Below are 27,378 nucleotides of genomic sequence, written 5' to 3'. Positions count from 1 at the left end.
CTGCGCCTTGGGAGGCTGAGGTGAGTGGATTGCCTGAGCCCGCGGGTTCGAGACCCGCCTGGGCAGCAAGACCTCATCTCTACGATAAATCAAAAAATCAGCCGGGCATGGTAACACATGCCTGTAATTCTGGCTACTTGGAAGGTTGAGGCGGAAGGATCGCCGGAGCCCAGTGGGTTGAGCGGCCACTGCACTCCAGTCTGGGTGACAGACTGAGACTCCAACTCAAAAAAAAAAAAATTCTCGTTGTTACTAAACCCAGTAGGAATTTTACTGTTCGCTCTGGCTTTGTTATGTCCTGTTGCTCTGGTTTACTTCCTTTGCCATATTTTCTAAAGGGTTTTTTCCCCCCTTCTTTATCTTCTTAATTCATAGGCTCCTTTTTCTTTGTCAGTACTCTGAATATCACTGATAAGCATTAGGTTAGAGGTTTCCAGATGTTTACATTTCTTAGACCAATGAAATCAATTAAAAAGAATTTAAAGGAGCCTTCAAAGAGTTGCTAATATTATAGTTTGTCAAATAACAATGTTCAAAAAATCCAAAGTCATATATTTTAATATTGATTTGTTAGAAAAATATATTCTGTTATTAAAAATTAGAAAGAACATATCCACAGGAGAAAAGTCAGTCCCTTCAAAGGAATACATTTAACTATGCAAAACTAACATTGATGCTTGTGAATGGGTAGAAGTTTCATTCCTGACAGCAGTGGTCTGGAACAGTGTTTGGAGCTATGTATGAGAACACAGAATCTGGCAATGGGACCAGAATTCTTTAGGGAGTTTATCCCTTTGTTCTATAACTCACACATGTTTTGCTGCCATTTGTCACTTTTCTTTAACTTTGCTTATCAGCGGCTCTAGGGATGGGACTAGCAGACCCTGACTGTAAAATAACTGTGCAAACTAAAAATAGGTAACTCACTTGATTTAGTTAAGAGTATCTATAAAAACTCATGTCGTAAACTATATTAAATGGTGAGTTTTTAAAGGCTTTCCCTTTGAGGTTGGGAACAACAGAATGATGCCCACTATTATTATATCATTCAATTTTGTACTGGAGGACTTAGGCAATGGAGTCAAACAAGGAAATGAAATCAATGATATAAATATTGGAAAAGGAGAAATAAAACTGTGATTATTTATGAATGATGCGACTGTGAATATTAAAGTAAAAAATAATAAATCATTAGTCTTAGTGAGTTTTGCAAGCTTTCTGACTTTGGTCAATTTTATTTTATTTTATTTTTTGAGTTGGAGTCTTACTGCGTCACCCAGGCTGGAGTGCAGTGGCACGGTCTTGGCCACCCAAGCATAGACCTATTGGGTTCCAGCAATCCTTCTGCCTCAGCCTTCCAAGTAGCTGGAACTACAGGCACGTGCTACCACGCCCGGCTAATTTTTTATTTATTGTAGAGATGAGGTCTTGCCAAGTTGGCCTGGCTGGTCTTAAACTGGCAGACTCAGGCAATCCACTCCCCTCAGCCTCCCAAAGTGCTGGGATTACAGGCTGAGCCACCGAGCCCGGTCAATTTTTTTTAAATTGTAGAGACGAGGTCTTCCCATGGTGCCCAAGATGGTCTCGAACCCGCAGGCTCAGGCATTCCTCTCACTTCGGCCTCCTAAAGTGCTGGGATTATAGGCTTGAGTCACCACACCAAGCCTGGCCAATTGTATTTTAATAGATAAGCAACAAACAATTAGAAAATGAAATGCTTAAAGAACATACTTTTTACTGTGGCATCAATAGTGTCAACCAAAATATGTAAGACATTTAAGTAAAGTGTAAAATATTATTGAGTGACATTAAGGACCTAAATAAATGAAAAACTTGATATTTTAAAGTAGTAAATTCTTTCCTCAAATTGATCTGTAAATTCAAAGCAATCTCAATAAAAATCCCAAAGAGTGTGTGTGTCTGTGTGGAGGAATGGATACACTGAATCTCAAAGGCATAGGGCAGGGGAAAAGGACCCAGGCCCCAGGCTATTCTTGAAGAAGGTAAGACAACTTGTTATCATATGACAAGACTTATTACAATGGAATAGCAATTCAGGCAGTGTGATTTGGCACAAAAATTGAAAAACAGAACAATAGAAAGGATAGAAAGTTTGGAATCAGACACACACATGAACATTTGTACTGCAGAGCAGTGTGAAAAGGTAATGGTCAACTGTAGGTGGATTATAGGCCAAAATATGAAAGAAGAAACAATAGAATTACTGGAAGATATGATAAGAGAAAACCTTTATGACCTTGGGGTACAGAGTTTAAGGAGAATACAAAAAAGAAAAACCAAATAAAAGCCCTAATCACAAAGGAAAAGATACCTAAATTAAACCTTATAAAAATTAAGAATTTCTGTTTTAGAAAAATAAAATGTCATCATTAAGAGAGTATAAAGGAAAGCTGCAGGGAAGATGTTTTCAAAGGGCCTGTGATTAGAATACATACAGACGTCTTACAAACCAATAAGGAAAACATGAACAGCAGATAAAAAAAAATGGGCAAGACACTTGAATAGTTACTGAACAAGAGAGGATATCCAAATGGCTAAAAAACATTTGAAAAAGGTATTAAGTCATTAAGTCTTGTTCATAATCAGTGAAATGTTATTTTAAACCACAATAAGATATCACTATAGATTACTAGTATCTTTTCTTAAAAAAGGATTGCTATACTATTTGGTGAGTATTTGAAGTTATGTGAACTCTCATTCACTGGTGGGAGTGTTAATTGGAATAGCTGCTTTAGGAAGTAGTTTGTCATTAACTATTAAACTTGAAGCTTTGCAAACCCTATTAGTGAGCATTTTTATTTACTTCTAGGTAAATACTCATAGAAATGCGGTGCAGTGGCTCAAACTGATAATCCCAGCACTTTGGGAGACTGAGGTGAGACGATTGCCTGAGCTCAGGGGTTCGAGACCAGCCTGGACAACTTGGTGAGACCTCATCTCTACAATAAATAAAACATTAGCTGGGCATGGTGATGTGCATCAGTAGTTCCAGCTACTTGGAAGGCTGAGGTGGAAGAATTGCCTGAGCTCTGTAGGTCCAGGCTGCAGTGGCCATAAGTGTGCCACTGCACTCCAGCCTGGGTGACCGAGTGAGATTCTGACTCAAAAAAAAAAAAGAGAAATGCATGTACACATGCACCAAAAAACTCATACCAAAATATTAACAGAAGCATTATTCACAATAGCCCCAAACTGAAATAATCCAATGTCTTTGAAAAAATAAAATGGAAACAAATTTGTGGTATATTCCTCAATTGCATGCTATATAGTCTTGAAAATGAACAAAGAGAAACATCTGAAGTGATTTCAGTTCAGACAGAGGCAGTGAAGAGTTCTCTTTAATTTTTTAACAATGATACTTAAAATTCTTTTTTTGTTTTAAAGTTATTTGTAGAAACAAGGTCTTGCTATGTTGCCCAGGCTGGTCTTAAACTCCTGGGCTCAAGCAATCCTCCTGCCTCAGCCTCCTAAAATACTGGGGCTACAGTCCTGCATCACCTCACCAGCCACATTTTTTAGTTATCTTATATTCCATTAGAAAAATATTTCTGGCAGTCTTGACTTTCAAGATGATAAGATATTGATATTTTAGCATATACTGTTCTCTGTATCTAAAATGCAGATCTTTCTTCTTTTCCACTTCCTTATTTGATGTTTATCTCAGAAGTCATTTCTGTGAAAACTTGACTGATACCTTCCAAGTCACTTCAGAAGCACAAACTTTATTTTTTTCTTCTCAAACCATCTTGCACATGCTTCTATGGCAGTATTTATGGCATTTCATTATAATTATAGACAGCTTTCTTTTTCCTATAGTTCACTGTGCTGCACATAATGGAGATAAGTTTGTTTTTATTAACTTTAATTCTGATGGCAAGCAAAATTCTTAGTTTTTAACATATAGCATAGACCTCAAAAGTTGTTGTCTAAGCTTTTTTTTTTTTTGAGTTGAGGTCTCACTCTGTTGCCCAGGTTGGAGTGCAGTGGCATGCTCACAGCCACCACAACCTCAACCTGCTGGGCTCAGGCAATCCTTCTGCCTTAGCCTTCCTAGTAGCTGGAACAACAGGCACACACCACCATGCCCACTCAATTTCTTGATTTATTGTAGAGATGAGGTTTCACCAAGTTGCCCAGGCGGGTCTCGAACCCCTGGACTCAGGCAATCCTATTGCCTTGGCCTCCCAAAGTGCTGGCTTTACAGGCATGTGCCACAGCGCCCAGCCCCTGTTGTCTAAACTCAATGAACTTTTTCAGGAATAGCAATGCTGGTGTGTAAGTACACCACAGATGCCCAAATTCCCATATGTGGGAGTGGGGAGCACACAGTTACTTCAAGGATAATTCATGTCCGAAGCTTAGACCAAACCTGGACATTTACCTGTTGATACTGATATCGGTTTTGGTTAAGTACATATAGGTGCTTTAGTTTTTTTTCAATGTTGACATTTTTATTTGAAGTCATCTACTGTGAAAGTGGTGAGGTGGCTGGGTCTCTTCTAATTTTCAGATGGACTCTACATAGTTTGGGTAAGGTGAACCACATTAGTCTGGGAATCAGGTCATAAGTAACTTCCTCATTCTTTATTCTTTACAAAACTTTCAATTCACGTATACAATGAACAAAAATAACATAGCATTTGCGAAAACCTGTGCTCTTAGGGAATGCAGCTTATTTTTCCAAGTAGATAATTTTAGCTTTAGTTGTTACAGTAAGAGCAGCATTTTAAAGTGGGAAACAGGAAACAACCACAAAGGAAATGGCTTCAAATAAGGGACCAGAGTTTCCAGTAACACACTTAGTGTGGATTATTGTCCTTTTCCTGCCTATAAGAGAGTTTACACAAAGGCTGTCATTTCATCCTCAGATAGAATTTGTGACTTTTAAGGCACTAGTTTTGCAATAGCCCTCAAGGCAAAAGAAAAGAGAATCAATATGGTCTAGATTTCTCATATATCATGGGTTTACATAAAAGGAAATTAGAAATAGAAATATCTATGGCAATAGATGCACTATTTTTAGCTCAAGAGTCTGAAACTGAATATCCCAGGTAAGGCATGAATAAAAGAGAGAAAGACAGACACACACAAACACACACACACACACACACACACACACGGGGGAGGGGAGAGAGAGAGAGAGAGAGAGAGAGAGGCAGGCATAGATATAGGTAACACCATCTAAGTCATAATCAAGCAAAAACATAGATAATAAAAGCCAAGTGGTGATTGAGAAAGAGGACTTGGCCCCAAATTAGAAGAGATACTTTCTCACCCATGGGTGTTACGGGTTTAGGTTCTCCTAAAGGTGGGAGTGGTAATTAACATCAAGACTACTCTATAGGTGAACTTGCATATTATAGTTTTTGAATTATACTCTCCATTAAGAAGTTGAATACTGATTATTAGACAGAGCAGGTTCAGTTATTCTCTTGCCAAATACTTAAGTTGTTCTTATAATTCCCCAATTTATATTTAAATTTTTTTCTTTGTTTCTGTGATAGATCACTCAGTATTATGAGTACCACATGTTCTCACTCATAAGTGAACCTTGAACAATTATCATAATACTATAAGAAAGGGATTGACAGTAGCTGGAAACTGACAGGGGAGGGAGGAGGGCCGGATTGGCAGTAGTGGGACACACCTCATTAACAAGGGTGCCTGAATAATGGACACTTGTATACCTAACCCTGAATTGTACCCCACATCCTCAAAAAAAAAAAAAAAAAATTTTAAAATCATATGTTACTCATACACACACACAAAAATTTTCAGTTTATTCGAGATAATTTTATTTATTTTATTATTATTATTATTATTATTATTTTGAGTTGGAGTCACTCTGTCACCCAGACTGGAGTGCAGTGGCCGCTCCCGGAGTGCACTGCAGCCTCGGCCTGCTGGGCTCCGGCGATCCTTCCGCCTCAGCCTTCTGAGTAGCCGGAATTACAGGCATGCGCCACCACGCCCGGCTGATTTTTTGATTTATTGTAGAGATGAGGTCTCGCTGCCTAGGTGGGTCTCGAACCCGTGGACTCAGGCAATTCACTCGCCTCAGCCTCCCAAAGGCACGGGATTACAGGCTGAGCCACTGAACCCAGCAATTTTATTTATTTTAAATTCAGGGAGTATATGTGTATATTTGTTACATGAGTATATTGCATACTGGTGAGAATTGGGCTTCTGGCATACCCCATACCCGAATGGTAAACATTGTACCAAATGGGTAATGTTTCAATGCTCCCCCTTCTTCCACCCTCCCCAACATTGGAGTCTCCAGTGTTTTTTTACTTCTATTCTTTGGTCCATGTATACACACTGTTTAGCTCCCACTTATAAGTGAGACCAAGTGGGATTTGGTTTTCTGTTTTTGAGTTCACTTAGCTCCATCCATGTTGCTGCAAAGAACATGATTTTATTCTTTTGTATGATTGAAAAGTCTCTATAACCCCCCAATTTAAAACATCCCTTCAAGTAGAATCGATGTGTTAAATCATCCCCAGGGGAGACCAGTTAGCAATCCAGCTACGCAATAAAGAGAATAACAAAAATGATCATCTCCTAGAGAAAACAAACAAACAACCCTACTTATATTTTGATGTGCTAACTGCAATACTAGTTTTTCCAGAGGTGTGACCCATGGAAAGCGTTCATCAGAATCTCCTAGGCTCTTCTTAAATGCATAAAGCTCCATTTCCCACCATAGACCTATTGCTTCTTCAGGGGCTGGAGTCCTAGAATCTATTTATCTGACATCATGATGAGTAGTTTTTAGAAAACTCGATAATTGTGCAAGTGTTAGAAATGACGCTGAGAGGTTATTTTGTATGTTGAGACCAAACACAAGTAAGCGTCAGGGCTATGACTTGAACATGGGTCTGCTGACCTCAAATCCAGCATCTTTATTTCTCTAGCCACCTCCTAGGGTCATCCCTTGATGTTTGTGTAGCACTTCTCGACTCCAAATCTCTGGTATGTATACCCACCGGTCCAATCTCTGAGAAAGCACAATCTGAAGAAAAAAGTCACCTTTTCTGACTTTTGCATCAAGACCAGCCCTGGTCAACAAATCCTGAATATATTTTCACACGAAGCTCTTTCCATAGACACAGGGAAAACTGATGTGTTTTTCTCATTAAGACATTTAAGTCATAGGAGAGAAAACTCTCCATAGAACATGAATAGAGAAAAAGTCACTGCTGTGTAAAGAGTGAAAGCCATCATTTCTGCAGGGAGCTGGGAGCGGAGAAGCCATCAGAGCTGGGTTCAGTGCCAGCTTGGAAAGGGAACTGCATGAAGTCAAGCACAGGGACTGAGCCCCTGACGATGGGTGAGAGATGAAATTGCTTTGTCTGACCACCCAAGGTTGCGATTTGGATAATGCCACTTGCTCGTGGCCAGCAGGGAAAGCAGTGATGGCCTCTCTGCAAATGGGCATGAGATTTCGAACTAGCACACCCACAGGCAAAATCCCTGAGATACAACCATAAACCACAGTTTGGATCTGATCCACATGGAAGCAATTAGGAGAGGCATCTAGAAAGCCGTGTGCAGGAGAAAAATCTCTCTAGCTTGATGAAAACGTTCAGGGCTCCAACAAAGGGAGAACTCATACCTGGGGAGTCAGGAGATGACGGAGCTTTAAAGAGCAGTTTAAACTCCGTACAATTAAACTTCTCAAAGAACTCATGGAAGAAAGAACATCATGGACTAAGAATGGATGTTTATAAAACTGGACAGCTTTAAACACAGTTGGAATGATTGAAGTGAAAAGTATAGTCACTGAAATTAAAAAAAAAAGCAAGTAGAAATTGAACAGAAAATAAACTGAAATCAGAAGAAGAGAGAACTGGTTAAAATTATCTTTTCCTCATCACACACATTCTATCAGCACTGAACTGTCCTGGGCAGAGAAAATAGTCATTTTACTATCATTGAGAATAATGGCACAAGACAGTAGGTGATCTGAATAGGCTGATGGCTAATACAGATTGATATTATCTTAACAGAAACCCACTGGAGAAGTGTGTTGCAGGATGTGTAACTTTTTTTAAATTTTGGAAAGTTAAAACAATGCATAAGCTATAATATTTCCTAGTGGGTCTGGAGGAAAAAAATCCCATAATCAAACATCTGAATAGTTTTCCATCGCACGATGTATGAAATTTTATAATAAGTGCATAAATAAAGACTCTGAGTAGCTTCTGGCCAATCCTAACCAGATTTCGTAGACAAAGGTGATCTAACTTTCAGTGTTCAGAGCTGTCTGGGTTTCGGAATTGTAGACAAACCACCATGGACCTAGAAAAAGAGAGCCTGCCAGTGTTGAAATAGTAAGGAGATGCAACATTGATTCCGTCTGGGCGTGTGTTCTAGCAGTTTGAGTAACAGAAGTGGTGACTGCTGACCAGGCCAGAAGACGATGAAGACAGAAAAATACTAGAAGGGAGGTGAGGGTTAAAACAGGGGATGCAAGGGAGATCCAGGAAGTCCCCAGGGAGGAAGCTCAGCAAAGACAGGAGGTGGTCAGAGGTGAGGAAGACTTGAGGAAGGGGATACACATATTTCAGGGTGGAAACACCAATAATCAGGATGGAGTAGATGTGAGAATTAGGGAGAATGGAATAGAGCAAGGACAAAGACAGAGCTGGAGAAGGTAAGAGCGCAGGAAGCGGAGATGAGGAGACCAGAACTGGAGACGGGAGGGGAGGAAACCCGGAAGATGGGGAAGGGGACGAGAGGGTGAGAGGCAGAAATGATCGGAAGAGAGGTCTGGAGGGCCTCTAAGGCAGACATGACAAAGAGGAGGATAAATAGGGAGGGGAGAGAAAATATGAAGAGAGGAACAGTGAGGAGGGGGCAGGGGCCAAGGGGACAGAGGCATGACCAGGAGCAGAGGAAAGGGACCCAAGTCAGAAGAAATATGGTGGGAAGGAGGAAGCATTAGGAAGACATCCTTGAATTTTGTCAAGTATGCGGGACATGCTTTAAAGGCTTTTTGCTTCGTAATAAAGTTAATTTTTCAGTAGCATTTTTTTTTCTAATCTTAAAGCACTCAAATGCCTGTTTGCCACATGAGCTCTGAATCCATCGTTTTATTCTGACTTTGGAGCACTTATCAGGTAACAACATTGACTTTCATTGTGAATTCTTTCTTTCTTTTAAAATAGAGGCGGGATCTCACTATGTTGTCCAGCCAGATCTTGAACTCCTGGCTTCAAGCCGAAGTGCTGAGACTACAGGCATGGGTCACTGTGCCTGGCCTATGAACTTTATTTAAAAAAAAAAAAAAAACAACGAAATACCTGGACGTATAAGGCTGAGAAATTGATATAACGTGAATCAAGTGTGCAAGATAGATTTTATTTTTCATTTTTACATAGCTATACCTCTAATCTCACTACTATTTCTCATGTAAAACAAGCACATTCATCTTCCTGAGGAATGTTGAGTTATATATTTACCAAGCAAGCAAACCAGGTAGTTTTGTGTTCTTAAATGATTACAGACTCCTAAAATATTCTGTGCAATTATTGTTATGTAACTATACAAAATCACTCTCTGTTAGTTGGATTTTATTCAGAATACTATATTCCAGGATAAAAATGTGATTTTTTTTTTTCCATATCAACTTATTAGAAAGGAATATTCCAATTTGGTCTCTAAAATTCAGGGGGCAGGCAATTTTGTCGCTTCAAGAGGCCTTAAGTCTCTCTCTCTCTCTCTCTCTCTCTCTCTCTCTCTCTCTCTCTCTCTCACCCTTGGTTGTATTTACTCACAGAAAGATGAACACACGAGTAAACATCTGTGATGAGATGTATTTAGCTGGTGTCTTTAGTAGTGACATATCTCTAAAGGTTTTAACTCCTAGGGTCCTGATAGTCTCCCTCCTCCTGGGTTCCATTCAGCCTTCAAGAGTCCTCAGGCTAACTGGCCTGAAGTAGAATTGATTTTCACAGCTATCCACAGCATGCGGAAAGTGTGAGATTAAAATTCATTTGGAAAACCTCTTCTCCAGTGAAAGCAGTCAAATTGAACGATAGCCCTGAAAAAGGACCATCCCGGTTTTGCCTGGAACTTGGCCATTAGGGGGCAGTCAAACACTGCTCTTCAAAGTACTGCTCGGGCCTGGTTTTGGATGGTCGTGTGTTTTTGGAGATTAAGCCAATTATTTGAATAAGTAGCAATTGATAGTTACCAAGTAGCAGCCTCAAAACTGCATGCTTTTATTTTCCTATATAAGCCCATGTTTTTTATTTGTAGTGTTGTCCCAAATTAGTCCATTAAAACACTAATAAAAAAATGGTTTGAGGCTGGTTAACAAAAGTGCACAGTGAATAAATTAATGATAAATACATGCAATAATTTTAGAATGTTATCTATAATAATTTACTAGTGTCTGTAGTTTAAGACAATCATTATCATTCATTCCTTTGGCACTCCAAGGTGATCATCGCTAGAAAAGATAATAATATAATTTCTAATTTTTCATTTCATTTAGATCTAGTCTAAGAACCTATCACAAGTATTTCTTTAAATTTAAAGAGCAATCTTTGCTCTTACATAATTCTAAATGATCTTTTTTTGGTTACTATAAACAGCTTTGCCATTTTAACTGTCTGTAATTCTTTATGAAAAATTTTTACTAATAATACAGCAAATGCTTATTACTTTTATAAGTAGGAGTAAGATATCAAAGCATTGATTAATATGTCTTTGAAAATAAATTATTTTAAACACAAAGGTTTAAATTAGCAATCAAAAGTAATGTATAATTAAAAAAATAAAAATTGGGGGGAATTATAATTCACAATAAATATTTCCATTAGGTTGGTATATGAAATATGAAATATGGCATCTACTTAGAAATAAAAATAAAAAATAAAGAATATCTGTTTGAAATCTTCCTTTTTTTAAAGAATGCTATTACATTATGGTAAATCATAAAACATTATTTTAGCAATATATGTTTTTCATCTCATAAAAGGTTTAGGTAAATCAATTAGATGCTTTGTTATAAGTAAAAACAGTAGATATAGTAAAATTGGATAACTATAGTTACAGTCCTGCACGTTAAGGAAGTTTTTAAGGGCACAGACAACTTTTGTGACATGTCTTAAATCCAAGAACCTACTTTATAACTGTTTATTCTTATAAATTTTATAGAATGAAATATTCCAAATGTGGAAAGGACAGGAACTTCTGAGGTAAGAAATAGACTTTTGCAACATGAGTTCATATATTGTTTCTCCTTAGATGATACTTGGTTTTTCATGTAAGAGAGATTCAGATATGAAACAAAAACCATTCTAGGTTTTGGGGATAGATTGTTCAATAATTTGAAAAATAAAATTTTAGTATTTTAAGTTGAAAATAAAATCTAGATATTTTAAACATCTTAAAAAATATTTATTGATTAGAAGTTTTAAAATAATTTCACATAAATATTAGATTTCATTTCAAGATTAAAAATATTTAGTTGGAATTCACTTAATGAAATTGAATATTTTAAAAAACCTAAAGTGAATTTCTCAAAAAATAAAAATAATTTCAAATTTTAACTTTTACTCTCAGAGGTTTACAAGTTTTTAAGAAAAAATGTAAAATTAAATTACATATATTTTTGAATAATAATAAACTCCTGCATATCTTAAGTATGATGAATAATTTGCATATGTGCAGGCTCACAACAAAACTAGCCTTTTTCTTTAAAACCAGGTGGAGATTTAAGTTTTATTTTTTGGTCAGCTTTACAAAAAGAAGTTGCTGACTTGAAAATTAACAATTTGACTGAAATAAAAGTTTCCACAAATTAAAAACAAAAGTAAGAATTATCTAAACAGATGTAGTTTTGTAGATTTTTAGTAACTTTAGACAGGCTTACTCTTTGAGAAAGATACTGTTCTTTAGATTTGTCTGTGTCATTGGAGTGCTCACTTTAACTATGTTAACAACATAACAATAAATATGTTAAAAATGTAACAATAACTATGTTAACAATGTAACAATGTAAAATGGTTACTAGCAATTATATAAATATGAATATATTTCAGCAGGCTGAAATTTTACAAAATACAATTGTAGTTTATTAACTTGTCATACTTTTTCAAACAAGTACTTAAAATTTTTCTCTACTATAATTGATACAGTCAAGATTTAAAAAAATATTTTATCTACAGCTTTAATAACTTTCATTTTCATGTTTCCATAAAAAATATGCTGCATCTAAAAGTTGCTAGACTGTATGAAGGACTATAAACAATTAGTGAAATTGACTAAGACAAGGCATATTTGAGGTCTGGTTTTCCAACACCTCAATGAATTTATTACAAATGCCATAGAAATAAATAGGAATTTTGTATTCTTTGGGAATTGCCCTCATTTAAAGCAAGAAAGCCGTAGCCTTACCTTTGACATCGATCAGAATGATGAAACGAAGGAGAAAGAACATTGCAATCAATCTGAGGCTGAAGAGATGTTTAATACCAGAAAAATAACAATAGGTTTATAGCAATTGAGTTATTAGACACGTCCTCCTTATACCTCGGAAGGAGTTCTGATGTAGTAACTTGGGTACATCCCAGTGGAGCATGCTCACAGCTAGAACTTCCCTGGCACAAGGCGGCCAGACTCTTGTCACTCTGCAGCCGGTCTCCTTTGTTCTTTCTTTTTTGTTTCATTTTATTTTAAATCTACAGTTGTGTTCTTGGTCATTAATTCGTCATGGTGTGTAAAGGGAGATATACATAAGACTTCGGTGTTATTAGATAAGAAATCTTTTTTAATCACTTAACATTTTCCCTCTCAAAGCGTGCGCAGCAATTTGCTCTCATTGAAATCCAAACATACAGAAGTTCTTAAATATGAAGGGATATAGATTTTCACTGAATAGGCTATGAAACTCTTGACAAGCATATTTTCATACAATAAGCAAATGTCCAAAAGCTACTCACTGACAGACATGCAAAGAGCACCCACTTGTATTCAAATGCACTTAAATGTTTTCAAACCACATACAGAAAGATAGCAATAATTGAGATATATGGCCTTGTGTTAAATCATTACTTACGGCAAAACAGTTACACAATATTTTGAACTTCACTTACTTCGCCCATAATCATATTCCTTCTTCTTGAAGTGGATAATTTTATCCTTGCTTTCAATTCTGTGTTGCCTACCTATTAGAAAACATTAGTTATAATTTAGTTCCAGCCTCCTGAAAGCAGCTTCCTAAACAGCATAGTTAAAGTACAGAAAGGGACTCTTGGTTGTAGGATTCTATTGATACTAGAGTAATCATAGAAACTTCTCCAAAAAGATGTTGCAGAATTTCCGCATCTGAGGATCTGTATTACTAACTGGGAAATATCTATGTAGAAAACAGTTTGTCGTCCTGATTTGGAGACAATTTTGCAACTGAATGGTACGGATTATCTTATATGTTGTTATTAACTGTGTCTTAACAAAACTTAGAAAAACTATCTTGTGGTTGCTATTGTCATTACAAATCACAGGAGATGAGTTTTCCTTGTTCTTTCATTCCAGCCTTTCATAGAATAAGGATTCAAACAGAATTTGAAATAAAAAGTATTTTATTTATCACATAAGGAAGTTTAGTGCTTTGCTCTTTTAAGGAGTTAAATCCCCTACGACACTTTTCAGATAATTTAGATGTGTTCTCATCTGATCTTTCAAACCAAAAGAAAAAGCAACAGAGAGAATAAAGTAAAAGATGAAAAGAATTACTTTGAGATCTTTTCTTACATTCAAGCACCTTTTTTTCCCCCTTCACTAACCTCAAAGTCTTTTTAGATAACAATGGCCTGCTTTACTTTTTAAAAAATGAGGAATAATTAGTTTTTCTTACATTTTGGTTTCTGCTGCCAAGATGACGAATGCTAGTTTATGGTACTGACACTCTGAGCACAAATTTTTAAGTACAGTTAAATACCATGAATTGTCCATCACAAGTCTATCTGGAGTTTAAATGTATTTTGTATCAAAATGCAATCTGGGGAGAGAAAAGAAATGCCAAAATTTCAAATGTATATTAAGTCTCAGTAATAGATTTACATTGCTAAACAGCTGAATCATTATTCCTTTTTGTTAGGTTTTTTCCCAACATCAATATTTCAAATATTAACACAAACATCCAGAATTCAATAACTGTAAATAATAGCTGAGAACATGGTTGGTTCATTGGTTTTTAAAGGCAAATAGTGCAAGTGTTGAAATGCAGCATTTCATTTAATATGTGTTAACTTTGATTTGTCTGGTGTGAATATGCAGCCTTTTGAACTGAAATGGAAATCGCTGAAATGTACATAGGGAATCTAACATATGCGTTTAAATAAGAGCAGATGAATTTACTTTTTTCTTGGTAAAGAGTTTCCAGAGAGTGATCACGCAGAGCTGAGAAGGAAGACTTGTTCAAAGTGATCCCTCACTGGGTATTAACCTCAAAACTGCACGAGTGTCTTTTGTTGATATTTGTCTAAATCAACTCATCTCTTCATTCCAATTTCCTGTTGGTAGCGCCCATACTTTTGGCAATAATACTATAAAAGTTCATGTAAATATATTATTTACTACATAGTACAATTCAATATAATTCTGGCTAACCCTAGGGAATCTATTTACTGAAAGTACTAATTACCTAGGTCTGTGTTGAGGAGCGGGCAGATATTTTCTTAGCTTCCACTATAACTTTCCTGTACCTCTTTAAAAAAATGTTAAATATAAAGTTCTTAAATCAAGAGCATAATTTATTTAAATCTGGTCAGAAAACTCCAGTGTTAACACATGTTGAGAATTCCGGATTTTTGTAACATAGGCTATAATTCGCTATCTTGCTAAATTAAGGTTTTTAGTCAAGATATTTACTACTTGGTAACATCTGCTCTACTTAATAATAGTATAGCCTTATAAACACCTCTTATTTCTACAGACCGTATATTATTTTAGTCACAAAACCTGATCTATCAGCAGTTTAGAATCACTTTCTATTTTTGAGGAAAAAGACATAGTAATATTCAAAGAGTAAATTACATTCATAGATAAGATTATAAGATACATTATAGAATAATAAATAACAGACTCCTAAGTTCATGATAGCAGGCCAACAGTGGGAACATTCTCCTGAGTATTCTCCTCACCGTAAATCCAGTGATGGTAAAATCTTAGTCATTCAGCCCTACTAGCTAAGTATTTGGGATTATAACTCTATGTTACCCTTTATATTTGAGGTGATAGCGTTGTCACCATTCAATAAGGCTGATATTTTGAGTAACATTTTCGCAGTGGTAACAGATTTATTTGCACTCTATTGGCAGAGTAAACTTAACTGAATCACACGATCTCATTAGCATACTGCGTCCATCAGTTGAGCAAACCGGTTCTGGTATAAGGTCCATTTGGACCAAGAAAGTGAAAGTTAAGTGTTTTAACACTGATGTTCTAAGTTTAAGATAATTTAAGTCATGTTCCATTTATCTGGGAATTTCAACTCTTGGCAAGCTCAACTCTTAGGAGCACAGCCACGAACCTAGAGTAAAAAATATCACCAAGACTTTCACTACCAGCAGTGTTGTAGGTTAGCGACTCTAAAAGTATTTCTTGCTTGAAAATATCATAATGGCTCCTGCATTAAAAAAAATTTTTTTGTTGTTGCATTTCTGGAGTCTTCAAAATTAGGGGAGTCAGGTCTAAAGGGAAAATGCAGGGCAAAACAAAAACCAAATGCTGAAATGGCAATGGAACCCAGAAAACAAATATAAAAGACAAGATCGCCTTGCAAAGAAATGCAGATACCAGAGCTGCAACTTTTAGGCCAGGCCTAAGTGGCAAAGTCTGAAAGCTGAGTCAGAGCCTCCTCAGAGAATCAAACTGAGGACTATTAAAGGGGTCTCCTTCCCCACCCCAGAAACATCACTGCAAAAGAAATGCAAACTCGGTAAGAAAAATATTCTTGGCAGACCCTCTCAGTAGGTAGTATATGTCTGCTCCATTGACTTTTGACTTGGCCATGAGACCTGTTTTCACGAACGGAATGTGAGTAGATGTGACATATGCCACCTCTCAGCAGAGGCGTTAAGTGTGCTTCTGTGGTATGTCGTGGTCATTGTGCTCCCTCATCCCTTAGCCTGAATGAGAGTCACAAGGAGCGAGCTTGAACCAGAGTCCAGTCAGGCCCAGAAGAGTCACAGAAGACCCACAGACTCTTAGGTAAGTCATATGTGTTTATTGTTGTAAGCCACCGAGACCTTGACTTTATTGTTGTTGTTATGTTTGCAACAGCAAAACCTAACTCAAGCAGACAGACAGATATGGAAATCATTAGTCTGATCCTTAGTTTTACAAGGCAAAAACTGAGGTGATCAGCCTAGAGGCATGTGCTGTGTATATTGAATAAATTAATACATAAATTCAATTTTTCTTTGCAGAACTTTTCTCCTTTTGGAATGTATATTATATGCTATTCCCAAGTTTCTTAAAGTGAATTATTCAAAGATTGCTTTCAGAGCTGGCATTCCTTTCATGATTCAAAAACATGATTCCTGAACATTCACTAATATCTTTTGTTTTTCTGAACTTCTGTGTAATATGCCTGAACTTCAATACACATTTAGTCAATGGGTGCTATTTTCTAATGCATGTGTGTCACGGTCTCTAAGTGCCTTCATATTAAAGCTTCAGGTGACATAAAATAAACTAGAACATTATAAGGTGGCTGTTTAAATTTTCATGGCCGGGTATGGAGTTTACCCGGAAAGAATGAGCCTTTATTTATGGAGCACCAACCATGTATACTGCTGGGCAATGATCTTTGCTTTAAAGTGAAAAGTCACAAATCATTTTTATCTACATGCTTTTCAAATCCATTTTGCCAGTTCTTCATTTGATAGGATTATAAAAGCACAAACCTGTTGGTGCTCCCAGGTGCTCCTCACCCTAGCCCCAATACTCAGGATGGACATTATTCTTACTCTGTTCTCATATCTCACCTTTTGCCTAAGTGTGAGCCCTGGCTCGTGTGGTTTCTTGACACTCTCACTTTCCTCATTCTGACAGCTGACTGGAATGTACAGAAAAATGCCCCAAAGTGTTCATTTCAGATGAAAGAAGGAATTAGCAGAAGCAAGGCCCCAATTATTCATTGATTCACCTCTGAGAGCAGTGTTAACTCTTCTCATCTTTGAGCAATTCAAGGACCACCGAGGATGGATATTTAATTTCAGCAATTGATGTGTTTGTTCATCAAACTTTGACTGAGTTTATGTTTAAGCCGAAGAATGAGGGAGTGTGGCGTGTGCCATGGACTGGAATGAGTGAAGGGGGCTGTGGGAAGACATCACATGTGCAAGTGGAGGGGGGGTGTTTTTTTTTTTTTTTTAATTTAATTTTAAATATGTGAGGTATAATTTAGAGTTAGGTATACAGATGTTCATTATGCAGGTATCCTTCTGGATGAGGTGTGCCCTCCCTCCCCTGGCAATTTTCCACTACCGCCAACCCCTTTCTTATAGCATTATGATAGTTGTTCAAGGTCTGCTTATGAGTGAGAACAGGTGGTACTCAGTTCTTTTTTTCTGTAAATCACTCAGTGTTATAGCCTCTAAATCCATCCAAGGTGCTGCAGAGTTTATCATTTTGTCCTTCTTTATGGCTGCATAATATTCCATCGTGTATGTGTACCACACTTTAAAAAATCCAGTCCTCTTTCAATGAGCAGCACAATTGGTTCTGTATTTTTGCTATTGTGAATAATGCTGCAAAAAACATGCATGCACAGGTATCTTTCTCATAGAGTGATTTGAGTTCCTCCGGATATATTCCCAGTAGGGGGATTGCAGGGTCATATGGGATGTCGATTTTTAGATCTTTTGGGAATCGCCACACTGTTTTCCACAGAGGCTATACTAGTTTACACTCCCACCAAGATATACAGACTTCATGTGGCAGGAATGGGAGAGTCGTCGAAAACCTGGAGTCAAAATGGACAGGTGAGTAGGTTGGCATGGCTTCATGTGGAGGGTGGTTGAAGAGGACAGAGGTTGAAGACTGGAGGGCCAGTGAGATGTATTGCAATAGTCCGGGAAGGCATAAGCCAACACCGTGGCAGGAGAAACAAGAGGCAACAGATATGAGATGTGTTTTGGCAGTAGAACTGACAGGATGATGAGCTCTGGGAGGCAGGGGAGAGAGAGAGAGACAGACAGAGAGAGAGAGAGAGAGAGAGAGAGAGAGAGAGAGAGAGAGAGAGAGAGAGAGAAAAGCCTCAGGTGACTCAGGTGACTCTCAGGTCTCTGGATTGACCAATGGATAATAACCCTAGAAAGAGGAATGTTTGTTCAGGGATGATGTTGAGTATTTCCATATGCTGAGTCTGAGAGGCCTGGGAGATATCCAGACAGCAATGTCCAGCCAGCAGGTGGAAAGAGAAATCAGAACGCAGGAAAGAGTTGCGGTCTGGGAAACAAGACGTCTCACTTGCAGAAATAGTTCCCTAAAATACTTTAAAGGGATTGGAAAGCTAAATGGGGAACACAGCTCAAATTTTGAAGTCACTCAGCTGTTACATCGCAGGAGATATTCATTAAGAAGCCTTATTAAAAAAATCATTAAAATTCTAAGGCACTCAAGGTACTAGAGTTAACACACAGCTAATATCAGATTACTATCTAATGAACATTTATTATGTGACTGGCATACAGAGTTTCATTTGGGTAAACCCAAGTAAAGGAGTTAAGATGAGAAAAATTACAATGCCATGGGGTGTAGGTGAGGTCATTGAACAATAAGATGCCGAAAATCACTGGATGCTTCAATACAATGCTCTGGGTTTAAAAATGGGTATTTAAGGCATGCAAAGCTGACAAATGAATGAGGAAAACACTAAACTGTGGAAATGTTGAAATATTATTATATTTTGATATTACTAAACATGTGTAAATATGCACATACAATTAGTGATATTTGTTGTATATAAACTATAACTCAATGAACTTTATATATATATGTATATACATATATATACATATATATATGTTTCCATTATTGGACAGAAAACATTTTTGTTTCTGTTGCATGCTACATTAAAGGAGTTTATTTCCTTTTTTATGGCTGCATAATATTCCATTGTGTGTATGTACCACATTTTTTTAATCCAGTCCAGCTTTGATGGACAGTGTGGTTGGTTCCATGTTTTTGCTATTGTGAATAGAGTGGCAACAAACATATGGACTTCACAGCAGCTTGGATGGATTTAGAGTCGATCAAACTCAGTGATCTATCATAGAAACAAAGAACAGAGTCACCATATGTTCTCATTCATAAGTGGACCTCGAACAATTATAATACTATAAGAAAGGGATTGGCAGTAGTGGGAAACTGTCAGGGGATGGGGGGTGGAATTGGCAGTTGAGGAAAACTGCCAGGGGAGGAGGGGACACACCTCATCAACAAAGGTACCTGCGAATGAACATTTGTATACCTAACCCTGAATTGTACTCCACATCTTTATCATAAAAAAAAAATTGACCGGTCTGAAAAAAAAGAACTTATTTCAATCAAATTGATGAGGCCAAATAACTAGACTTTTTCAAGCACAGAGTCATGGGAAGACTGAAATTCTGTCTCTGAAGCAGATGCATGAAAGGATGACCTCTGTAACCCTCTATTTTAGGATTCTCCTGAACTCTAGTCAGGACCAATGGATCTCAGAAGGATTCAGAAGAGCTGAGAGAGGGGCTGAGGTACCAGAGAGAGAAATGATTTCACTAACTGGTGCCAAGAATGCCCTGAAACTTTTGTCTATCTCATGCAGCACAGCTGGCTGTCTAGAATCTGCTCATCTTCCCTTTCCACATGTCCCTGGAGGTATGTAGACACTCTTTGTATTCTTTGCACCTCCAAATCTATCCATGATGTTCATCAAGTCATATTTAACATATATTTTTCATTTATAGTCTATATTATTTAAGTAAATACATATATGTCATGTAATAGGATATGACTTAGGAAGATGGGAGAGGGAGGGGACCCATCATCACAGTTACAATACAGTATTTGGAAAGTGACTTTAGGCCGGGCGTGGTGGCTGAAGCCTGTAATCCCAGCACTTTGGGAGGCCAAGGCGAAAGGATTGCCTGAGTCCGCGAGTTCGAGACCAGCCTGGACAAACTGGCAAGACCTCATCTCTACAATAAATCAGAAAATTAGCCAGGCATGGTAGCATGTACCTGTAGTTCCAGCTACTTGGAAGGTTGATGCAGAAGGATCACTTGAGCCCAGCAAGTCGATGCTGGGGTAGCCACGAGCGTGCCACTGCACTCCAGCCTGGGCGACAGAGTGAGACTCCAACTCAAAAAAGAAAAAAGAAAGGAAAAAAAGTGACTTTGCCAAGAGAAAGATCGTATGTAGTAGAACAACCAGTGACAAATACTTATGAACAGGTACAATGGAGAACAGTTAAGACAAGTAAACTGAAGCAGTGAGAAGCTTCCAAATGTCATAGCTATACTGTAAGTTTATAAAAGTAATGGAGGAATTCCAGAATTATATATATATTTTCTTTTTCTGCTCAGGAAAGATCACAGAATGAGAAAGCTTCTCTTCCAAGATGATGTTAATAATAGTTAGCTGTGTTATTTTTCTGTTTGAGACTATTAACAACCATTTTCTTAGAAAGTCATATAACCATATCAACAATCACATCAGACAGAATCATATTCAGATATTGTTAACAGAACAGCTGTCTACAACTCAGAAATAAATACTGGTTTTTCCAGGAATGACTGAGCTGCTGGTTTTAGAGGAAGGCCAACGCTTACATCATCATAGATTACTATGATGTTTACATGAGGTGGGTGTTTATGAAATATTTACTAAGGAAGTGGCTTGACTTCAGTGTAGCAGAATTCTTCTCTGTCATTTTCTTATTTTTTGTGCTGCTGTTCAATCTTATCTTATTTGTGGTTGAAGTGTTCCACAAACATAAAAATCTTCTGAGGTAACTGGTATCAATGATTGTATAAAATTATAGTTACTTATAGCGATTGCCAAGTGTAACAATATACAAAGCCTCTAGTGGATGCATATAGGAATACTCCTGAAAAACAGAAACATCATACACAATTCTGTGTTTCTTACGGTATGCAGATTTTTGATCTATAAGACTTTTCCAGGATAAACCCTCTGGATTCTGGATGAGATTATCATTTGAACTGAGTACTTTGTAAAATATTCGCTTTCTGGGAAAAAAATCATTCTAACTCATCCTTTTAGATTAGCACTCAATATAAACAAAAATATGCTGTGTCCAATAATTTAAAAAATTTAAAAACATTTATTGAGTTATACCTTATTTACAATAAATATCAGTAATGTTAATGTATATATTTACATAAATTTTAGGTCCTACCTTTAAGTCTATAATAAATTTTTGAGTTACATTTTTGCTTATGGTATGTGAGGTTCAATATCTTGAATGTGGATATTCAATTGCTTCAGCAACAACTGTTGAAAAGATTATCATCTCCCTATTGAATTGCCCTCAAAGCTCTGCTAAAAATTAATTCACTATATATTTGTGGGTCTGTTTATGGATTTTCTATTGGTTTATAGTCTATTCTTTTGCCAATATTATACTGTCTTGATTACTGTAGGTTTATAATAAATCTTTGAATTGAGTCCTCCAAATTTGTTCTTTTGCAAAGTTGTTTTAATAATTCTTGATGGTTTGCATTTCCCTGGATGAGTTTATCAGTTTCTACACTTTCTGGTATTGTGATTGGGATTTTGTGGAACCCATAAATAAATTTGGGATGAATTTACTTCTTAACAAAAAAGGGTCTTCCGATTCATAAACAGGGTTATCTGTGGTCATCTAATTAAGTCTTCTTTAATGTCTTTTCACAATGTTTTGTAATTTGTAGTGTACAGATATTGCATATATTTATTTGAAATCATCCTTAATCCTTTTAGATGTTATAGTAATGTATGCTTTTTAACATAACATTTTATTTCCATTTATGGCACGCATATGAGAATATAGTGGTTTTTATATATTGGTGTCACATATAGAAACTTTGCTAACCATATTTGCTCATTCTGGTAGCTTCTTTGTAGACTACTCAGAACGTCCTATATAGATTATCATACATCTGTCAATAAAGATGGTTATGCTTCTTTTCTAACCGTATGCCTTTTGTATGTTTTTCTTGTCTTGTTGCACATGCCACGATCTTCAGTACAATGTTGAATAGAAGTGATGAGAGGGGACACCCTTGCCTATTTCTGTGTTGGGGGAAGCATTGGGTCTTTTACCATTATGATGTAATTTTTTTTAAGAGAATAATGTAAATTTTTTCCCAGATTCTCTCTCAATTTGAGGAAGTTTCCTTCCATTCTTAGTGTGCTAGGAGTTTTTTTTTTTTTAAACCATGAATGAGTGTTGGGTTTTTTCACATGCTTTTTATGTATCCATTTACATAATATTATTCTTTGCTCTTATTATATACATTTTTTGTAGTCTATTTCAGTTTTCCAAAGCTGATATTAAAAAAGGCAGTGCTTTAAAGATAGTACTTCACTGTCTTCTTTCTTTCATTATTGTCAATGAGAAGTTTTTGATCATTCTTGTCTTTTTTTTTTTTTTTTTTGAGTTGGAGTCTCACTCTCACCCAGACTGGAGTGCAGTGGCCACTCCCAGCCACCGCAGCCTCGACCTGCTGGGCTCCGGCGATCCTTCCGCCTCAGCCTTCCAAGTAGCCGGAATTACAGGCATGCACTACCATGCCCGGCTGATTTTTTGATTTATTGTAGAGATGAGGTCTCGCTGTCCTGGCGAGTCTCGAACCCGCGGGCTCACCTCAGCCTCCCAAAGGTGTGGGATTACAGGTTGAGCCACCGAGCACGGCTGATCATTCTTATCTTTGATTTCTGGTATGTAATATGGGTTTTTCCTCCTCTAGTTCTTTTGAATAACTATTGGTTTTAAGCAATTTGATTATTATGTGTCTTTAGTGTAGTATTCTTTTACTGCTTCCTGAGCCTGGAGTTTGTTGAGCTTCTTGGATCTGTGGGTTTATAGCTGTCAGTAAATTTATAAAATTTACAGCGATTATTTCTTCAAATGTATTGATTTAAGGAGTTGTAAAATTTAAAAAGGCAGACAGGAAGAAAAAATGAGAACAGCAATTTTTTTCAATAAACATTTCTTTTTCAAAATTTCAAAGTTCAGAAGACTAGAAAGCTAGCAAAAACACTGGAGAATACATACATTTTAGGACTGTGGAGATGGAATGGAACACTAGATGGTGCGTATCATGGAGAACTTTGATTTTTGACTTGAAGCCTTTGGACTTGATGTAACAGATGACAAAAAAACCATTTGTGTCCATTGAGTAATAGAAAAACGGAGGGAAGCTTTATTTTAGTAAGACTGATCAGGTCGTGATACCGAAGATAGAACAGAGGAAGAAGAGAGAGGCCAGGGGATGGGAGAGCAGTTTGGGAAAAGGTAAAATTAGATCTACATCTCACCCCAAACCCAAGAATAGCTTCTCAGTGGATGAAAGATCTGAAAGAGAATGATGAAAACTTGCAAGTATAGTCATCCCTTGGTACCCATAGGCTCTAGGACTCTCCTGCAGACAACAAAGTTCACAGACACTCAAGTCCCTTCTATAAAATGGCTTAGTGTTTGCATACAGCCCACACACACACACGTCCTCTTGTGTGCAGTCATGCATCTCTTCATGGCGAGGATGTATTCCGAGACAATGTGCTGTTCAGTGGTTTCGTTGTTATGTGAACATAGAGTCAGTCATAGAATGTACTTACACAGAACATCAGTCATAGAGTGTATTTACACAAACCTGGATGGTAGAGGCTGCTACATACCTAGGCCATATGATACAGCCTATGACTCATAGACCACAAACCTGTACAGTGTGTTTCTGTACTGAATACTGTGGCAGTTGTGACATGGTGGTAAGTATTTGTGTATCTAAGCATAGAAAAGTTACAGTAAAAATATGGTATTATAATCTTACAGGGCCACCATCATATATGCCGTTGATCACTGACCAAAATATGGTCATGCAGCACGTGACTGTGCTTTAAGTAATCTCTGGATTAGTTATAATACCCCAGACAATATAAATGCTATGTAAGTAGTTATACTGTATTGTTTTAAAATCTGTATTGCATTTATTGTTGTATTGTTAATTTTTATTGTTTTTTTTCTTCAATTTTTTTATTTCCAAAGATGTGGGGTACAATTCAGGGTTAGGTATGCAAATGTTTATTATACAGGTACTCTTGTTGATGAGGTGTGCCCCCTGGTAGTTCCCCACTACTGCCAATCCCACCCCCTTCCCCTCTGGCAGTTTCCCACTGCCGCCAATCCCTTTCTGGTAGTATGATAATTGTTCAAGATCTGCTTATGAGTGAGAACCTGTATAACTCAGTTTTCTGTTTCTGTGAGAGATCACTGAATATAATAGACTCTAAATCCATCCAAGTTGCTGCAAAGTCCATATGTTTGTCCTTCTTTATGGCCACATAATATCCCATTGTGCATATGTACCACATTTTTTTTTTAATCCAGCCCAGTTTCAATTCAGCATGGTTGGCTCCATGTTTTTGCTACTGTGAATAGTGCTGCAATAAACATGTGTATGCAGGAATCGTTTTTGTAGAATGATTTGAGTTCCTCCTGGTATATTCTCAATAGGGGGATTGCTGGGTCATATGGAAGGTCAATATCTTGTTCTTTCAGAAACCATTACACTGTTTTCCAAAGAGGTTGCACTAGTTTGCATTCCTACCAGCAGTGTAGAAGCGTTCCTTTTTTCTCCGTGTCCTTGCCAGCATCTGTTGCTCTTTATCAAATATTTTTTGATCCATGATAGTTGAATCCTCAGAGGCAGAGACTTGGATAAAGAGAGTCAATTGTACTTGAAGAAAAAATGGGTGAAATTTTCTTTAGCCTTGGTAGGGAAAGACCTCTGTGCTTCAAAATCCAGAGATAAAACAAGAAAAAACTGGTAAATTGGTTGTGACTAAATGACCTTGAATAGGCATATTAATTATTTAGTCCTGCAAACAAAAAAAAATCACATGCTTAGTGGCTTTGAACAGCATCCATTAATTATCTCATAGTTGCTGTGGGTCAGAAGTCTGGGCACATTTAGGCTGGTCCTCTGCTCAAGGTCTCACAAGGCTATAATCAAGATGCTAACTGAGCTGTGTTCTCATCTGGAGGTTTGGTGGGGAAAGACCTAGTTCCAAGTTCACCCACGTTGTTGGTAGAGTTCATTTTCTTGCATTTGTAGGACTGAGGATCTTGACTCCTTACTGACTCTTGCTAGAGTCTGCCCTTAGCTTCTAAAGACTACTCCCAGTTCTTGCAATGCCTTGCCATGTGGGTTTTCCCAGTTTGGCCTCTTCATAATGCCAGCAAGGAAAATATCTAGTGTGCATTTGCTAGCCGACAGAGTCTTACACAATACAACATAATCAAATGAGTGCCATTCCATGACCTTTTTCACAGTTTATTGATTATAAGCACATCACTGGTCCCATACCCTCCATTCAAAAGGAGATAATTTTTTTTAAGGGTATGAACACAAGGAGGTTGGGCTCCAGGAATGGGGTGCCCTGAATACTGCTCACTACAATAGACAAGCATATTGCCATCAACTAAAGCAGGAATTTGAGAATAAGTGAAGTCCATTTATAAGGAAAATAAGTGTGACATTTTTTTCCCTTTTCCAATTGTCATGACTGTTCACATACGTGCCTGCTACTGGGGCTTTCTCTTGGGAATCCTCACCATTGCTGAGGATTGTAATGCAGGTCATTTCCTACTGGAACACTGGTTGGCAGCCTGGTCTTCTAGTCCTTGCTGTTGGGCCACAGTTTCACTTACCTACTGTGGCTCTACATAATGTTGAGAGACTATTATGTGATTTTGAAGCAGAATTTAGGTCTTCCTTTGCTAGAAATTGAGTGTCAAAAACTGCAACGGCAGTATACACTGCTCTCAGAGGTCTTCCCCTTTCTGGCCTCGCTTTCTTTCTTAAACTAGACACTTTGTTTCTTCTCCCTTCATGTGACTGATCCCTTGCATCTGTTAGATTTAGGTTCACCTGACAGGCCTCCAAATATCAATGTAAAAGGAAAAACACATCTGTTAGGCTAAACTCCCAGTGTGGCCTCTAAAATGTTAGTCAGACCTGCCAAGGGGTGTGGTTTGAGATTCAGTGCTGAGCACAAGATGCAAAGATTGCACAGAAGTTAAACTGGAATATATAGTTTATTTAGAAAATAAATGAGAGAGAGAGAGAGAGAGACAGAGATTGAGAGAGAGAGAGACAGACAGACAGAGAGAGAGAGAGAGAGAGAGAGAGAGTGAGAGAGAGAGATTGAGAGAGAGACAGAGAGAGGGAAGATTCACCTCCCCAAGGTAGGGAAGGCAGCCGAAGCTAGGAAACATGGCGGCCATAGCTCAAAGAGCCACGAGGACACAACAGAATTTAACAAAATAATGGCAAGAGTCTGCTTGAGGTAGAATGTCTTTAAACCTTCCCTTTTATGGAGGGTATTTGATGGAGGGTCATTAAGTTGATTATGTGGTAGTCTCCTTCACATCATCATGAAAGGGACAGGTAAGCACAAGTACTGACATCAGGTGATGGATGGCAGGCAGATGAGTGGGGCAGTCACATGATGGTTGCCATGTTGATGGGGTCTGTGTCAAAAAGCTAAGAAAGGGCTGATTAGGTTACCTTGTTTGCAAAACAAGCTGGGGAGGGAGTTGTAAGACAATTATCAATAGCTACCTCTGAAAAACAGGTTCTGTTCTTGGCTGGCGATTGGAGGGTGAATTAAAGCAAACTGCTAGAAAAACATGACAAAACTAAGTAATGTTAAAATGGCCGCTCATTGGGTCAATTGACTCCATCTTACATCCTTTCAGCATTATTTTCTCAGATAAAATAATTTAGGAAAGATGGCTGTCAAGGCTGGCCTGGGAGCTCCACAATGTAAGCAAAGATTCACACAGCAAAAGAAAAGGGAGGTAGAGTCTTTCACTCAAGGAGGCCATAGGCCTACCTGAAAGACAGGGTTGAGAGAAGAAGGAACGGGAGAAAGGACGATGCAAAGGTGACCTTGAAATCAGTGAGACATTCTTCCTTAGCTTTCAGGCCTTAGGAAATCCTTTCCAGGATGTTTTTTATATTTTAACTTTTGTGTATTCGTTTTACTACTCGATCCAATAAAAAGAATGTATCTTCTCCATCATTTCATCCTGGATTTGTAACACAATTCTTGTCCTGTGTAGAT

The 27,378-nt window shown here is 37.5% G+C and overlaps 1 protein-coding gene across 1 annotated transcript in view; it reads right to left on the bottom strand.

Moving 5' to 3' along the window:
* RXFP2 (relaxin/insulin like family peptide receptor 2) overlaps positions 1–12,595 on the bottom strand; it is a gene marked incomplete at its 3' end in the record, with an annotated part of 43,078 nt that extends 30,483 nt beyond the window's left edge. Inside the window, exon 1 of the mRNA XM_008055010.1 lies at positions 12,433–12,595. Within this exon, the coding sequence (XP_008053201.1) occupies positions 12,433–12,475 (43 nt within the window). The remainder of the gene's footprint in view (positions 1–12,432) is intronic.
* Positions 12,596–27,378: the final 14,783 nt, after the last annotated feature.

This window comes from Carlito syrichta, unplaced genomic scaffold, assembly GCF_000164805.1.
Source record: "Carlito syrichta isolate Samal-C Ts95f unplaced genomic scaffold, Tarsius_syrichta-2.0.1 Scaffold301633, whole genome shotgun sequence".
In the NCBI taxonomy this organism is placed as follows: domain Eukaryota; kingdom Metazoa; phylum Chordata; class Mammalia; order Primates; family Tarsiidae; genus Carlito; species Carlito syrichta.
This window is presented reverse-complemented; position numbering and strand designations above follow the sequence as displayed.